General features: G+C 37.6%; 1 protein-coding gene across 2 annotated transcripts in view; it reads left to right on the top strand.

The window, feature by feature from the left end:
- Positions 1 to 17,190, top strand: part of ZFPM2 (zinc finger protein, FOG family member 2) — a 446,479-nt gene that overhangs the window by 282,371 nt on the left and 146,918 nt on the right. For both annotated transcript variants that reach the window (XM_023517990.1, XM_003782416.1), the window contains exon 5: positions 11,973 to 12,084. In XM_023517990.1, coding sequence (XP_023373758.1) covers positions 11,973 to 12,084 — 112 coding nt within the window. The remainder of the gene's footprint in view (positions 1 to 11,972; positions 12,085 to 17,190) is intronic.

The following is a 17,190-nucleotide window of genomic DNA, read 5'->3' as shown; positions in this document are numbered from 1 at the left end:
TGGGATTCATTGCGGTACGAAGAATTAGGTTACACGGCTTGCTTTTGTTAGGTAAAGTCCCTCTTATAATTGGGTCCCACCCCCAGGAGTTGTTAAAATAATTATTTTAACAGTAGAATCACCTAAGTAACCCACTCAAAATAGAAACAGTAGAGAGAAATCCAAATATAATGCTGATTAGTTATCACTAATTAAAGTAATTTTATATGTAAGGTTGTATTTTTTACCTGCCAAAATCCACATCTGGACAATATAAAACAACTTGTTGCTAATGGCAGTAGAATTCCCACTTAACTAAATGCAGAATTTAACCCAGTGATACTTGCGCCCAAACATTAACTTTTACTAGCCAGCTTAGTTTGACATGTTAACATTATTTAAATATTCTTTCCAACATACACATTGCTGCTTGTTTATCCATCTTTCTATTTTATAGTCAACAGTAGGATGGGACAGAGAATTGTGACAGCAGTTATTACAATTTTATTTTCTCTTATAGCTGAGAATATACTCCAAAATATATCTGATTAAGAAATTAAATATTTTTATACAAAAGTACAGGGCTACAATGAGCACAGAATTATTGCCTCTACTAAAGAGCATCTCATGGAAAATGAATCATGAGAAAAAATAAGATTTAAAAAATTTTCCAGGGACAGTATTCATAAAGCTTTGTCTCATTTGCTTCTGACTTCAGAGTATTTTCCTTTACCTCAGACTGACAGATTATGCTGAACAAAGGTCCTCTGGGTTGAAAGCACACAGAAATGAATCTGTCCTGAGGGCAGAGCCAACTACAAGGAGTTGGGCACGTGGATTTTGCTCTCTGAAAGTATAATGTTAGCATAGTCCTTTTGAATCTGTTGGTGTGATAAAATAAATATATATACACACATACGTGTGTGTACCATCCATACGCCCCCTATGGTCAGATGTCTTACTTTAAATAATTTCAATGTCTGTAATGTTTTTGTTACTAAAATGTCTCACAGATTAATAAGCTTTATTCAGCTACTCTTCACACTTTCACACTTCTGCCAACTCGTTTGCCAAGATTTTAATTTTTTTTGCACCTGACTTTCAGTAACTTGACTTTCAATAATTTGTCTCAGAAAATCTGTCTTCCCAAAAGGTATTATATTTATCACAGCACTTAGTACATAGCTTAATAACTCCACACTGTTTTGTTTTTTTTTTTCCTCCTTTGGAGAGGGATTCCCTTCTTGTTCCGATTCATGTAGTTTTAGAATAGACTTTTCTCGTCAATGTCAAATATCATGATATCAGGTATATTTTAAGTTCAAAATACATGAGTTCTGAATAGCTTATGGCTATAGATGGATATAAGAGTACAAATCATAAACACAACATGTAATTAAATATACATATGTGAGATTTTAAAATATATTGTAATGCTACTATCAGAATTCACAGGAGCCTCCTTTTGGGGCACAAGTTAAGATGGGCTAAAACAGTAATCAGAAGGAGGGTCTCTGAATGGTGATGGAAAGGTTCATTTCATAGAGCAGTGAATTAATTCAGGGAGGAAGGACACATCTCGGCATCGGAGGGTGACTTAGTGCACAAGAGTGTTTTCTCTGTTGCCCAGAATTTCTTTGGGATCATTCTCAAGTAGAAACTACTAAACAGCATCTATTTCTGTTTTTCTTTTTTACTTCATAAGCCATGAACAGATGAATGTGTCTGCACATCTCTTACATAAGTTCTATGTCCTTCAGACTCACATTTGTACTTTAACCACACTGCTTGCTTTCAGAGGGTTAAAATAGCAAAATATGATAAATGAACAAGGAGTTATTTACTGAATCCCCAATAAAAATAGTAGCGTTTCCTTAAGTACAAGCCCTATGTGTTGAATGTTCATGTATGCATCTCCTCCGTCCTCGGAATGTGTGTTAGTCTTGATGGGAATTCAATCATAGAAAGTCTTATACTAATATCATCGTCAAGCTGTAAGGACATGAGGTCATCTTGCAGAGAAGGAAAATGAGACCATCCGAGGCAAAGGGACCAGCCCCAGGTTGTGCAGCTGGTATTGTGGCTCTCTGAGTTCCTGAACCCTGCCACAGGTTCATGTGACAGCCTTGTGGAAGAAGGGCCACTCGAGAGCAACGTCCTCTTCCCTTCCAGAGCTTCAGCGCTGCCACACTTTTTGCACATTGCACTAGGTGCAAGCCCAGAAATCCTGCCAGGATCAAAACAACACTCCTTAAACACCCTGTGACTTTCAGAGCTGTATAAAATAAAAGGTTGAAGTTAATGATTGCCAACTTGGAGGGAATAGTTCCTCTTTGGAGCCAAATATATGTGGAGAACAGATGAGACTGTGGGAGTGAAGTTGGCAAAAGGGAAAGAGAAATGAGTCTATTCTTTTTGGAAAGTGAAATTATAATAAATATCTGAATAATGTAGATGTTTATTACTCATTTGGAGACTCTACTCATTTGAAAAATGAAATCTGTATCTTTCGTCTTGAATTATGAAACCATATTATTTTTTAAATATCATGAAATCCTTGTTTTTATTTGGAAGCAGATTGTTTTTAATAATCTATGTATAGAGAGAACTATTTGCATTTCCTTTTCTAACAAGATCGTTGCTTCTCAGAGTGAATTCCTACATTCAAGCAGTGACTCACGGGAAGATAATACGTTCCAACAATTTTGAGAACGAAGAAAACACATGGACGTCAAAAATAATGATTATTTAAATGTTGGGTTCAGAGAAGTAAAACTGTCCGACAGAAGGAATATGGACAGAGTAGCCAAGAATTCCATCTTTTTCTTTCACACTCATTTCATTTTTCAAAAGTCTCTTCTCGTGTTTGAGATCCCATATCCTTCAGTCTACTTGAAGACGTTTTTTTAGCAGAAGTTCTCTGGAATTTCACTCTCAATCTGTTCTTAAAGGATATCTTATAGAACTGTGCTCAAGAAAAACACTGTTCTAGTAAAATCTGCCTGGAATCTCCTTTCATAAATCTGTTTGGTGCCTAATGACATAGTGTAGTGCTCCCTGTTATGGGACATAACTAATGTCTTTCCCATTTGTCCTTTTCATAGATTTTCTAATTTAAGAATATTCTTAATATCTCCGAGCTTGTGTTTGTAGATATGTGTAGCATATCAATTTTTTCCAACAGTGCAATATTGGATAATGTTTTATAAAGTTGAGTTTTGTTATTTCCCAAACAATGGACACAGATAAGATAGTTTTCATTGGTATGAGTTTGGCAGCCTTCTGAGTTACTCGTTTAAATCTGTTTGCAAATGGTAAGAGATACAGATCCTGTTTCAGTCTTCTCCATGTGGCTTAATTCATGATGGATAACAGATTTAAACCTAAGGCATAAAACTATAGAAGTTCTAGAAGAAGAAGTTGGGAAAACACCTACAGCTATCAGCCTAGGCAAAACATGTATGAAGAAGACCCTAGAGGCCATCACAGCAACACTAAAAATAAGTAAATGTGACCTGATTAAATTAAAAAAGGTTCCTCACAACTAAAGAAACAATCAATACAGCATATAGACAACCTACAGGGTGGGATGAAATATTTGCGTGTTGTACTTTAAAGAAAAAAAGGCCAATAATCAGAATCTACAAAGGACTTGTGAAAATCAGCAAGAAGACGTCAAACAATGCCCCATTAAAAAGTGAGCAAATGACATGAAGAGAAGCTTTGCAAAAGAAGATAGCCTAACAGCCAAGAAACATACGGAAAAATGCTCACTGTCTCTAGTCATCACGGAAATGCAGATCAAACCTGTAATCAGGTATCACCCAGCTCCAGTGAGAATGGCTCACATCACCAAGTCCCCAACAAAAGATGCTGGTGTGATGCAGAGAGATAGGAACACTTAGACACTCCAAGTGGGACCGCAGACCAGTACAACCTCTGTGGAAAGCAGTGCGAAGATACCTCAAAGAACTAAGAGCAGACCTGCTTTTTGATCCAGCAATTCCACCCAGAGGAGAAATAAGACATTGTATTAAAAAAGAGCCGTGAACCCGGATGTTTGTAGCAGCACAATTCACAGTCACAAGGGTATGGAAACAACCGGGGTGTTCATCAGCGCGTGGAGGGATTAATGATATGTGGTAGTATTATTATTACATGGAGTACTACTCAGCCATAAAAAAACTGGTGATCTAGTATCTTTTATAGCAACCTGGATGGACCCGGAGCCCGTTCTCATCAGTGAAGTATCACAGGAAGGGAAAAACAAACACGTGAACTCACTTTTACATTGGAACTACATGATCAGCCTGTATGGTGTATGCAGTGGTAAAATTCAATGAAAATCTGTGTGCACAGCACAGACCTGGCACACACACCTTGTTTTAGACACGGTCAACAATAAGAAGACTGCAGTTCTCTCTACGGGGATATGCCAGTGTCCTTCAGTGGCCATTTTATTCCATTTTTAAATACTGGCATGTGATATTAACGGAAGAACATAATATACGTAGTTAGGGCTGAATGTTTGGATTTAATTTGTTATGAGGAATATTTGGGTCTTATTTGTGGGAACCAGTTTTTGTTTGTTTATTTGAGACGGAGTCTCACTTTGTCACCCTTGGTAGAGTGCTGTGGTATCATTGCTCACAGCAACCTGAAACCCCTGTGCTTGAGTGTGACCCTCTTGCCTCAGCCTCCTAAATATTTGGGACTACAGGTGCCCACCACAATGCCCAGTTAGGTTTTCTATTTTTAGTAGAGACGGGGTCTCTTGCTCAGGCTGGTCTTGAACTGCTGGTCTCAAGCAATCCACCCACCTCAGCCTCCCAGAGTGCTGGGATTAAGGCAGGAGCCACAGCACCTGGCCATGAGAACCAGTTTTTACAGCACATGAGTGATGTTGATCCTATAGGACCACATATGTGGAGTGATTAGTTGTAATGAAACTATTTTCTGAAAGAAAGAAAAAAAATTCTTTGCCTCAGTAGCATCAATTGCAATCATTCACACAGTTTTATGTATAATTTTTAAAATGATATTTACAGAAGAATACTATTTTGTTGGGTGGAAATTATCCTACTAAAAGTAATATAATTCCAGTCAAATCGATAACATTGAGACTGTATATTATGGTCAGAATTGCTGAAAATACAATTGTATAGACTTGAATTATCACTTGGCATCTTTACCCTATCCCGGTGTTTCCAAGGCTTTAAGTTGTTGCATGACTTTCGTTATGAGTTGTTATGTCTCCATAGCACGGTCTGTTGGGGAAGGATATTTTTAAATCCAAGCTCACTTTCACTAGAGACTTTACACAGATAAAGGAGAGTGCTAAAATATTTTCATGACTGTCAGTTTGAATTTGAATTGAAGTCCAGTGTGCAGAACTGCTTGGATGCATTAACTGAGACTTTTACTATGTAAAATTTTCTGGGTGGTTTTACATAGTCAAATCACATACAGTACCATTTTTCTTCATTTATGTGTAGAGAATAATTTAGTTAAGGGAGGTTGGCAGTGCAGATGGCATCTAATTTTTAAGGGTAAGAAAATGCATGTGTGTTAGGGGCGTTCTGGTTCTAGCTATATAAATCTAATGTCTATAGTAATTCTGAAATTTTCTAGGCCTATAATTGAAATGCATTACAGCTGAGAGAATAGAAGCAGCTAGGGATTGTTAAAACAGAAATATTTGGCCAAACAGGGCTCAGCTCTTCGGACCGCACTGAGAGCATTTTCAACGGCCTCGAACTACATTCCATGAGCCTCTCTAATGGCATTTTGTTACATTTTCTAAACAAAAGTGAATGAAGGCCATTTTTTTCAATCAAATAATACTTCTAGTTCTTTGGAAGGGACGTAATATAAAAACAAGCTGTTTTCACAGGAAGATCTTCCGCAACTTCTAACTCTTCCTAACCCTCATTTTGGAAATTTTCAATAATTTTTTCCAGCAAAATTTGGAATCCCTAGGACAACATTATTATGTCACCAGTTTCTTGGGTTAGAATTCTCCTCTATTCTCTACCTTTGGGCTGTCTACTTTCATCTCCATTAACCTTTTGGCTTGACTACAAACATTTATTGAAGGCTACCTCCTTTGTCGGTCCAGTAACTCCAAAGGTTAGTGAAAAGTGGATGCCAGTTTGACCTCTTTTATCCACATTAGATGATTTTAATTATTCCTAAGAAATGACACTTTTGACCCACTTTGTCCTTGTCAAGTTTGTCTAGTTGTGGGCTGTCTAACTGTGAAACTCTGGGTTCAAACCATGTCTAGGAGTACAGAATTTTAAAACTTTACAGTGTAGAGCCTCAAAAGGGCACGAAATTTTTTTAAAAAAGAAAACATTCCCGTTTAAGTGAAATTCAAGGCTCCTGTTATGTACTTTGAATTGATTTGTTACCAAAAGACACAGCCTAGATAATGATAAAGTACAAACTTTAACCTGTGAAAGCCCATAGGTTATTCCAAAATGGAAAAAATGAGGAAGACCTTTGTACAAGGAAGGATTAGTCAAGTTTACAAGCTACCCTCAATCACCATTGCTTTTTGCATGAAAACATTTATTTATTTCTCAGGCTACATGACCAGGGATCCCGCCTCCTTACCTCCTTCCACAGTTACTTTGGGAAAGGCATTGGCTCTGAGAGTTTCTGGGTTAAAGTGACACGAGTCACTTTATCCATTTTATTAGTCAAGTAAAGCTACACATCCATACCTAACTTTAGAGAGCTGGAAGGTAGAGACTTGGAAATAATTGGTCACTAGCACTAATGACTATCACAACCTTTAAACTGAATAAGAAAGAGGTTTTGTCTTGACATGTGTGCTAATTACTACAAATATTACAGTGCCTGAGAGACGGGAGGATTCAATAAATGCTTTCTGTATGCTTTAGTTCATTTAGTTACATAGCTATTCAGCAAGTTTGATGTGCATCTACCTACTGTAGTAAGCTCTGTGCTAGTTGTTTTATGCAACAGCCTCTGAAATTAAAACTGTATATATTATCCCCATTATGCAGGTGTATATTCTGAGGCTCAGAAAGTTTAAGTGATTTTCCAGTCACGGATACTTCCAAAAGCATGGAGCAGGATTAGAACGTAGATAATTTAACTCCAAAACCAATCGTGTCCTTTTTTAGACCTCAACAAAAGACACTTGTGATTCAGGAAATGTTTTACATAACCAAGGACATAAGCAGGAATATTACAGTCACTACTGCGTGTTTTCTTGTACTTTAAAGCAAGAAACTAAATCTATCTAACGACTCATAAACAAATGATTAATAGCTGTAGAGGGACAATGTAGGTTTGGTGTTCTTCCAACTAAGGGAAAGTTATTTCACACTTGAGCACATTTGATAAGGAATTTTAGTCATTTTTGTTTCAACCCTAAGTCAGTAAATCTGAATACCTATTGTATGAGGGTTCTGTTGCCGCCAAAACAAATCATCACAAACGTGGTGGCTTAAAACAACACAAATTTATTTCCTCTGGTTTTAGAGATCAGAAAGCTGGAATGTGTCTCACTATACAAAATCAAGGTGTCAGCTGGATGTGTTCCTTTCTGCAGGTTCTAGGAGAAGAGACATTCCATGCTTATTTGAATTGTTGACAGAATTTAGTAGCTTGAGGTTGTAGAACTGAAGTCCCTGTTTCCTTGCTTTCTGTACACTCGGGGCCATTCCTATTTTCTTCCTGCCATTACATTCCTTAAATTCTTGTCACACTTCACCATCTGCCAAGACAGCCAAGGCAGGTGGAATCCATTCATGTGGAATTTCTTTGGCTTACTCTTTTGCCTTTTACTTCTACTTTTAAGGACTTACGTGATTAGACTGGGTCTTTCTGGCTAATCTAGGATAATCTCACCATCTCATGGTCCTAAAACTTCTGTAAAATCACATCTGTAAAATCCCTTTTGCCCAGTGAGGTAACATATTCACAAATTCCAAGGGATTAGGATTAGGGCACAGCCATTTTGGGGGGACCATCTTCCTGCCTACCATCCTTATTATCAAATGTCCTTCTCAGCATACTATGCCAAGTGTCTCCTTCATTGGAAGCGAGATAAAAATCTTGGCCTTATTTTTCTTGTTTGTGAAATTAGGCAGTGAGACTCAGTAAACTCTAAACTCATTTCCAGCTCCTACAGTTCTGGAATTTTATGAAACCTTTTGTTAGGAGGGACATGGGAATGTGAACCTAATGATCAAAGTGGATAGTATTACTTTCTATTCATGGATTTTTCTGGAGTGTAGATTTCATATAATCCTGGCTAACTCCTTCCTTCTCACTCTTGGTAATCTTCTTTGAAGGCAGTCAATCTCCACAAAAGTTGACTTCTTCAGAAAGGAATTGACTCACCTCTTCAAAACTGTAATAACTGATCCCTTGAGATTTTTTTTATCTACTTATTATTTACTTTACTGCCTGGGTATTGCTTTCAGCAGGTCTTTGCTCCATTTTTGCTCTTGCTTTACTGATTTGGAGTAAAAGAAATTGTTTTCTCTTCAATTCACTTTCTTAAAATATCTGATTCTACTTGTGCCCAGGGATAATAATGTTTACCAGAGTTTTAAAAGGTGTAATGTCTAACTAACCATTAAGGACAATTTTAGTCTTCTACTTTATTTGAGTTACAGAATCAACTCCTTCTAAGCCTTAATTTGCTTATATATAAAAATGTAGAAAATGCTAGTAGTAGCCCTCTTGGAGTTCTAAAAATAGAAAAAGATCATGCAGGTGAAGTACTTATCTCAACAGCCAACATTTCACAAGTGCTCAATAGATATAAACCACTAATACTATTTTAATAGTGGTCATAGTCAGAGTCGGGGTGAATGACATAACCCCTGGGCCCTGTTTCCCCAGGACTTTCTAAGCATAGCACTGAATACATCTTCCTGGAAACCCTTCAATCCCAGAAAAACCCAGGATGGATAGTCAACCTAGAGGTGGTCGCGTTCAGAATCAAATAACACCTGCCTTCTACAAGCCATGTGACCTAAAAGAAATTATTTAATCTTACGGTTCTTCCCTTTCTTACTCCGAAAAATATGTAAGGAGTAGGTAAGAAAGGGAAGTGTCTAACAAAGTGATTGCACAAAGATCATAAATAGTAGTAGCCTCTTTCCACCTGCTTATAGAATAATCTTTACTAGCTTTCTTCTTCTTAGAGAATTATTCACAGTAGGTTTTGGCTAATATGTAAATGTGCTCACGATCTGTTTCTAGACTGCCTGGCCAGACATACTGCTATTATATCCTTCCCATTTATCAATAATTGTGTTGACGATGATTATGAGGATGACAGCTGTTACCTTCCTATGCTTACTGCATACTAAGAAATCTTCTAAAGACTTTATGAGTCCTTACACTGGAGTCCCAGAGCCACTCGGTGTGTCCTGTATGTTCCCTTCTCTATACACCTTAGCCTTTGTCTGCTCTCTTTCTAGCAACTGCAGATTTTTCCTGTTTGTCCTTTAAAATCCTGCCCAAATGTTGCCTCTTTGATGGCATCTTAACCCAGAGGACAGGAGGTGCTACCTTGCCCTTATTGATTCCCACATCATGTGCACAAGTCTCAGCACTTCCTACCCTGGCACTTTTCACAAGTGTATCTGTATCCTTCAGGAAAAAAAAAAAACCAAAACCAAAAAAACAAAACATTTGCTTCCATTCCTAGCGCGAAGCACAGGACTGGGCTGGATTGTTTACTTGTGAAATGAATGAAAGATTATTCTATTGGCAAATTCACTGATTTACTTTCATAGATTCCCCAAAGAATGTCAGTGATCAATATTTATTTTTTATATTGCCTGTGAAAATTACAAAAGCTTATTTACTATGTAGAAATTCATAGAGCTCTACATGCTCTAAAATAACAAGATTAAGTAATTCACAAGAATAATTTTCCAGGAAACATGAGAATCCAATAGAAATAAGACCAGACACCTGTTTTGAAATCTGTTACTTAACATTAGAAGAGAGTGATATTTCAAATAAAACCACTAAGTATCCTACATGTGATGAAAACCATTGAACTCCCTCCCCTGACTGTCCTGCTTCCCCTTGGAGACCTGAAGATCCTGATCTGGGCATTTATTCTGGTAGTGAAAGGAGCAAAATATGCATCATTAGGAACTAATAGTTCATTAAGTTGGGATCACTGTTATTTCAGATTCAAGCTTGTTTCACCGATAAGTGTATTTTGAAAATGGGAAAAAGCAACAATGGTCAATCAGACTGCTGCTGGGGATAACTTGACATCGTTTTTGCCTCGATTGTTTATTATACATGTATATAACATAAAATAACTTATTTTTCACAGGCCTTCCCATGACTATTTTTCCTGGTTATACTTGCCAACTGTTAAGATACATAGTCCAAGAATTAAGGCCCCAAAGTAAATCAAAATATGAATATGAAAGATCAGTGTGCGAGAATTAGTTATAGTTCATCTGACTTCCTACTAATTCTGTTTTAATATTTGAAGTATTTTTATTTCTTTAATTTTTAATTTTGTGTACATAAGAGTTGTATATAATTGTAGCCATAAATATAAGAGGTATATATAAAAAGCAGATGGCATCTGTCTGATATGTGTAATCGTCAAATCAGGGTAATTGATTTATCTGCCACCTCACGCGTTTATTATTTCTAGTAAAGTAGTGTTTTCAGCCTTCTTTTTAAATTATCTATCATGGCCGATTTTTCCATTAAGTAGGATATTTTATTTTATGGTTGATTTTACCCTTTATAATATTATTGATACTTTAAAAAATGGATTAGCATTCATTTTATGCATGGTTTTTAACATGGCTTTGCAGTTGACAATATTGTTATCATCGTTGTCATGAGGCAGATGAAATGGGTTTTCCAGATTCCCAAGAGATTTGAAATCTCCAGATGACACGGAACTCCTCAAGGGAATACTTGTTAATACCAATTTGGGAAATTTGTGAGAGCATATAATATGTGGGAAAGTCCCAGAATGGGCTGAGATCTCTTTGGCAGGATCATATCTAAGTGAAAATTCAGTTCAGAAATTACCATGAGACCCTTGCATTGTGCTCCGTGCTGTGGCTTCATGATGTTTGAGATACAGATCATGGACGGGGATGATAAAAGTCTGAATGCCGGTTCACTCTGACTCACCGGGAAACACAGTCATACTAAGGCTTACTTATTTCCTCCCTAGTTTATTTCCTGCCATGTAAATTTATCAGTGGAATTTTAAGGATAAGTAATTTGACTGCCAAACAGCCAAAACTGATGACCATTTTGAGCCTTACATGTAATAGAACTGTGTCACTTGTCTCTCGGCTTCTGTGGTTCCCAGGACACTGGTTGTCATGCTTTTCAATTTATTCACGATTCCTCTTTTATAGTCTTTCTGGAGACAACGTATGGAAAATCATTAGCATTATTATTATTTCAGTTATAGTCAGGCTACCTATCCACTCTTAGCAAAAGAGGTTGGGTAGATTTCATTATTCATTCAGAATAAGTTCCTGCTCTAATATAAATGTTGCTCAGGATAGAGCTTTGAAATGGATCCTGATTCTTTAAATTCTTTCCTGTCTGTTTCAGGAAATAGTGAGATCCTGTTGATAGTAAAGTACAATGTGTCTAAAGTTCACTTCTAAACACTCTGCTCTTTGCAATGAAAGTCATCCGCATTCTCTTTATAATTCAGAGCCACAAGAGATCTGCCTAATCTGGGAGATCTGATCCAGTATCATTTAGGAAAAAAAAAAAAATCCTTGATAATAATTCTACCATTCAGATTAGTGAAAGGAATAAGCCTTACAGCTTCTGTCGTCTTAGAAAGATATTAGGAGACAGGGGAATAAGGGCTTGGATTACGGTTTGAGAGATTTAGTTGTTTGTAAAAATAAAATGATTAGTACAGTTATTATTCAAGTTTTTAATCAACGAAAGCAAATGGCATCTGTTTGTTATCGTTCTTTCTACAGAAGACAAAGGCTCAGGTCCCAATGGTGCTGACTGCTGGTCCCAAGTGGCTGTTGGATGTGACTTGGCAAGGAGTGGAGGACAACAAAAACAACTGCATTGTGTACAGCAAAGGTAAATGCAAGCTCGTCTCCTGCTCTCTTTGGAAGTGTTGAAACCTGAGCGTTGCCAAACAGCCCCAGAAGAGCTAGAAAGGAAGTACAAAGTATAATTTGATGTTCTCTCCTCCTTTTTCCCTTATGAGTTTCTCTACCCTGTATTTTCAGTAAAGCCTGCTGGGCATTTTTCTGTACAACGTAAAACGGAAAAGAGCTGTTAATTGCTCAGTGCTGTACACATTTCCCTAACCCTGTAGTGCAGTGGCTGGACTAGTACCCTTCCCTTGCTGTCAGTTTCATTGATAGGCAGGTTTGGAGAAACCCTAAATTCCTCTCATAGGCATTGTCTATCAGAAAGCAAAAACCTTTTGAAATGTAGCAATTCCTGTCAAAGGGCATGCTCTGGGAGGCAGTACATTCCGGCCAGTTTCCTGAAATCACACATGATCAGAGGATAGCTGGAAACGAAACCTTTGCAGAGACAGAATCCTTCCCCATGGTGATTTCTGAAGGGCAGGAGACAAACACGAAAGAGGAAGCCAGTGGCTGGCAGGGCATTGCCTTTGATTTGCTCAGCATGACATCAACCTAGACTGTGTCACATAGCTACAGAAGAGCTGTCTCCCAGGCTACAGAGGAGCCCCAGCTTGATGATGGCACATCATGGCACCAGCTGTCCATAGCAGAGCCATCTTCACGTGGGGTGTGGCTTTGGGGGCACGTGTCTCCACACTCAAGTCGTGGGCCGAAGCTCTGCACTCTTTTGGAGAAATCCCTGGGCTTACTTTGTAAATATTTCAAAACCTTGTGCTTCTCATGTTTAATTTCTTTTCGGCTTTCTTTTTTTTTTTAACCAAATAGACCTACTGAGATCAAAGATTTATTTGCACATTGAACCTAGAAACCATAAAAGCATACAAGGGAACAAGCAAATAAGCACCCCTATCAATATATTAACATATAAAACACTAATCATAACATCAAAGCCTCGTAAAAACTTGCTAGAAACAATTACAACTTGCTCCTATAATCATTACAATGTACACTTATAAGAGGATTGCCTCTAAACTACCATAAGCCTTTGAAAGTTGAAACACCGGAAAGAGGGAATTTGCAAGCTAAAAAAACAGTCTGCACACCAGGACCTGATTGTACCCCTTCTCCTTCAATGATTTCTCATTTCATACGCACTAATTTTCTAACCTGAAATATCTGTGGTATGCTGGTGGGAGCTTTTAGTAAAAGGGAAGTGAGATTTTCCCCTGGATACGTTAAACTTGTCCATCAAAGTGAAAAGAAATAGTATTGTGAATCAGCTTCCCAATGCCCATGTTCGCAGTGCAAAAAATACAAAAGCGCCTTGGAATGTAGGACCAATCTGGGGGAAGAAATTTCTGTGGTAATGTCTTCCTTACAGCAATTTAGTATGAAGGAACCCTGGCAATAGCTGTTCCCCTGCCATGATCCAAATCCATTGCATTTTTAGTCAGCTAATTTTTTAACAGAGACAATTGTTAAACAGATTGAATCTTCTTTTCCAAAGTGTTTAGGACCAGAAGTGTTTCAATTTTTTCAGATTGGAATATTTGCATAAACATAATGAGATATCTCGAGACTGGGACCCAAGTCTAAATACAAATTCGTTTATATTTCATGTATAATACCTAATGCACATAGCCTAAAGGTAGTTTTATATAATATTTCTAATAATTTTGTGCATCAAATAAAGTTGGGACTATTTTGATTTTAACCCATCAAGTAAGGTCAGGTATGGGATTTTCCACTTGTGATACATTAGGGCTCAAATCGTTTTAGGCTTTGGAGTATTTCGGTTTCCAGATGTTTGGATTAGGGATGCCCAGCCTGTGTACCAAAATTGTTATCCCACACCCAATGGAATATTTTAACTTGAACATGTTTGTGTTATGGTTAGCTATACCTTAAACGTTTTTCCAGCAATCAATTCAGGGTAATTTATAGAAGATTATCAATTAATTTACTACTTAACTGAAAAAGTAGGCATTGAGTCCAACTATATGTTGGCATCAGACATTGATGATAAGAGCCATCTTCTATCAGGCACCCTCTGAATCCCCTGCTTGATGCTCTCATGTCAAATTGTATGTACCTCTCTCGTTGCTCACTTTTGGATCTTCAATATATGCGTCTAAGAAAAGAGTAAGTAGAAAAGTTAGCTATTATTGCCTTACTTTCCAGTCTGCCCTATCTGTACTGAGGGCAAAGGCCTTGTCTTATGGTGCGTCCTGCCTTGTTCACTCTGCCCTCCTTGGTCTGACATGCTGCCTGTACAAAAAAAAAAAAAAAAGAAAGAAAGAAAGAAAGAAAGAAAAATCATTAAATACATATTGATTGATTAATCGGATAAGCAAATGATGAATGGTTGCCAGACACGATAATAACTACTTCCCAGCATGTGTTGATGAACCTTATGAATTGTTGCTCTTTCAAAATTTTTTAACCAAGGGAATTTGACATTGTTCAACTTATAAGAAAAATTGATTTGGCAGCTCAAATTCCAGGACTGCAATAACTACTGTGTATACTTCTTCAGTTACTCTGTGATTGATACATCCTATGAGATAATTAACATGCTCCCCCCATTTTACAAAAGGTAAATAAGAGACTGAAGTAGGGTGATTTACCATGGTCACATGCTAATAATTGGTTGGGATTCAAATGTACATTTTTTCTTCATGTCTGAGTTATATCAAGCTCAGTGACGTGGGTACTATTTTCTCATTTTTTATGTGTGACTTGCTGGGTGGCATGATCATCCAAGGTCATAGACAGCTAACAATGGAGCCAAATTCAAACATGGGTGTTGACAACTCCAAATTCTGTGCACTGTGTGCTACGTAACTCTCTCTGCCTTTCCCCTTCGCCACTGTTAAATGATGAGTAGGTCCTCAAACCACACTAGCCTTTATGCCTAAAAATCACAAAGAGTATGTATAAAGTGTGGCATTTCCCAAAAAGCATTCCACAGAACCCTAAGATTAAAGAAAAAGCCTCAGGACCAAATACCACTTACAGTAGCACCTCTTGAAAGCCCACAATGCGTACTGGTATTCAGGATCTGAGAAGTCTGTGCAGTAAACACATAAATAAATATCCTATCTCATTTGCCTTTGACCATATCTCTTTATTCTTCTTTCCAATGAATGCTACTGGAACTAGTGCTCTGGATAACAAACTTCAGAAGATTTTGCTGTAGACTCAACTCTGATCTTTTACCTGGGGTTCAGAGGCCTGAAGCTAATGTCTAGAATTCACATTGCCTTCTGTAGGAAGAAACCTTTCACCCATAACATGTGCCAAAGTTCTGTGAATTCCTTAATATGGTGTGATTTTTACTAGGAATCATTTGGGCCATGGAAAATATGACTCTAGGAGTTTCATACACCTTCCAAGACCTCATGGACTCAGAAATCTTCTGTCTACATAGGCTGCCTGTCTGATAAACCTTCCCAAAGTCCAAAAGGTTTTGTAGGTACAAAGGTTTGACAATTTTATATTCAGCAAATATTAACTCAAACTTCTGTAATGAGTGAAGCATTTTCATAATGCATATAATATTTATTAGTTGGGGCTCTTTGGTTTTCAAGTGACAGAAATCCCACTGAAATTGGTTTGTGCAAAAATAAATTTCTAAGTGTGGGGGTGGGGGGTGCTGGAGGAGAGGAGTTCATCTGCTCATATAATAGAGTTTTAAGATATTCTGGACTTCAGGAACCATTCAGTTCCATTGCTCAAACTTTGACCCTGGACTGTCTCCATCTTCTGGCTCTTCTTTCTTGCATGGACGTCATTCTTAGATAGGCTCTAGGAAGGTGGCAAGCTCCACGCTCACTCTGCCAGCTTAGCAACTTGAGTGCAAAGAGAATTTTTCTGGACTTTGATTGGAGCATGTTACACACCAATCCCTAAACCAATTAATCCCTAAGAATCTCCCTGGAAGACCACAGTCATTCTGGGGCCCAATGTAGAATTAATCCCACATGAGCCACTGAGAAGGAGGAAAAGAGTCCTCCAAATAAAACCAAGGAGACGCTGCCGCAAAAGAGTGGTTGCTTGATGGGCTGACATCAGGGTGAAGGCAACACATTCTTCATGACTTCTAAGAAGCTCTCACCAAGGGTGAAAATGAAATCCATGAGGCCAAAGTTTGTTTTTACTTTTTTCTCTAGTTAAGAATATAAACCACTTATAAATTCTGTCGGAATCATTACTCTAGGACCTGGTTATCTGAGAGTACATCAGTATCTACAAATAGAATATAAATTATGTGTGTGTGACCTTTGAAAAAAATACATTGACTAAGACTTTTGATAGTATTTTTATATGGTGTAAAGATAGGCCACTTAATGTATAACTTTGACCATATACTTGCTTCTTAAAGTTTACTTAATGGGTGGGCTAGCAGCAAAACTAAATATATAAAGCTTTCATTTCCATGGTGTCGATCAAAAATGTATTATCAAATTACATTATTTAGTGCAATTTGACAGGATGCCATCATCTTGTTTTATCAAAATTTTTAAAAAATACAGTATTTGGCCTTGACATTCTGATCTGATGCACGTTTTTCCTGCCTCACCTACCCCTTGTCATTCCAGAAAGTAATTAGGTCATCCAGACATTGATGGACCAGACTTGTTGGGTCGTCTGTTTTTTGCTATTCTCAACAGACTCCAGATAATTCTAATTTACTTATCTCAGTGGAAAAATACTAAAAAGGACCTTGCTGAAGTTAAAAGGAGCTCTGCCGAAGAGTAGGGAGGATGAGAAAAGGCCTGCCCACTTGTCCTAAAACCCACTGTCTGTTGAGCACTGATGATGCGTTTCCTTTCTTTACTATATACCCTTGTGGTCTTTGCTATCTAGTGTTTGCAAACTATGGTGACCTTTGCACGTGAAGAATTAAATAGGTTACTTCGGCTTTTATGTGTTTGTGAGTATTCAAAATTAAGCCTTTACCATCTTCCATCTGTTTTTGTGCGCTGAGTTCACTTCAAATCAGGGATAATTACATGATTTAATTTTCTGTGTAGTTGTTATTTCAAAGTATGCCGACTCTCCAGGTTTCCAGATTGGGAGAATA

Source organism: Otolemur garnettii, unplaced genomic scaffold, assembly GCF_000181295.1.
Source record: "Otolemur garnettii isolate 467f Iridium unplaced genomic scaffold, OtoGar3 scaffold00004, whole genome shotgun sequence".
Taxonomy (NCBI): Eukaryota; Metazoa; Chordata; class Mammalia; order Primates; family Galagidae; genus Otolemur; species Otolemur garnettii.
This window is presented reverse-complemented; position numbering and strand designations above follow the sequence as displayed.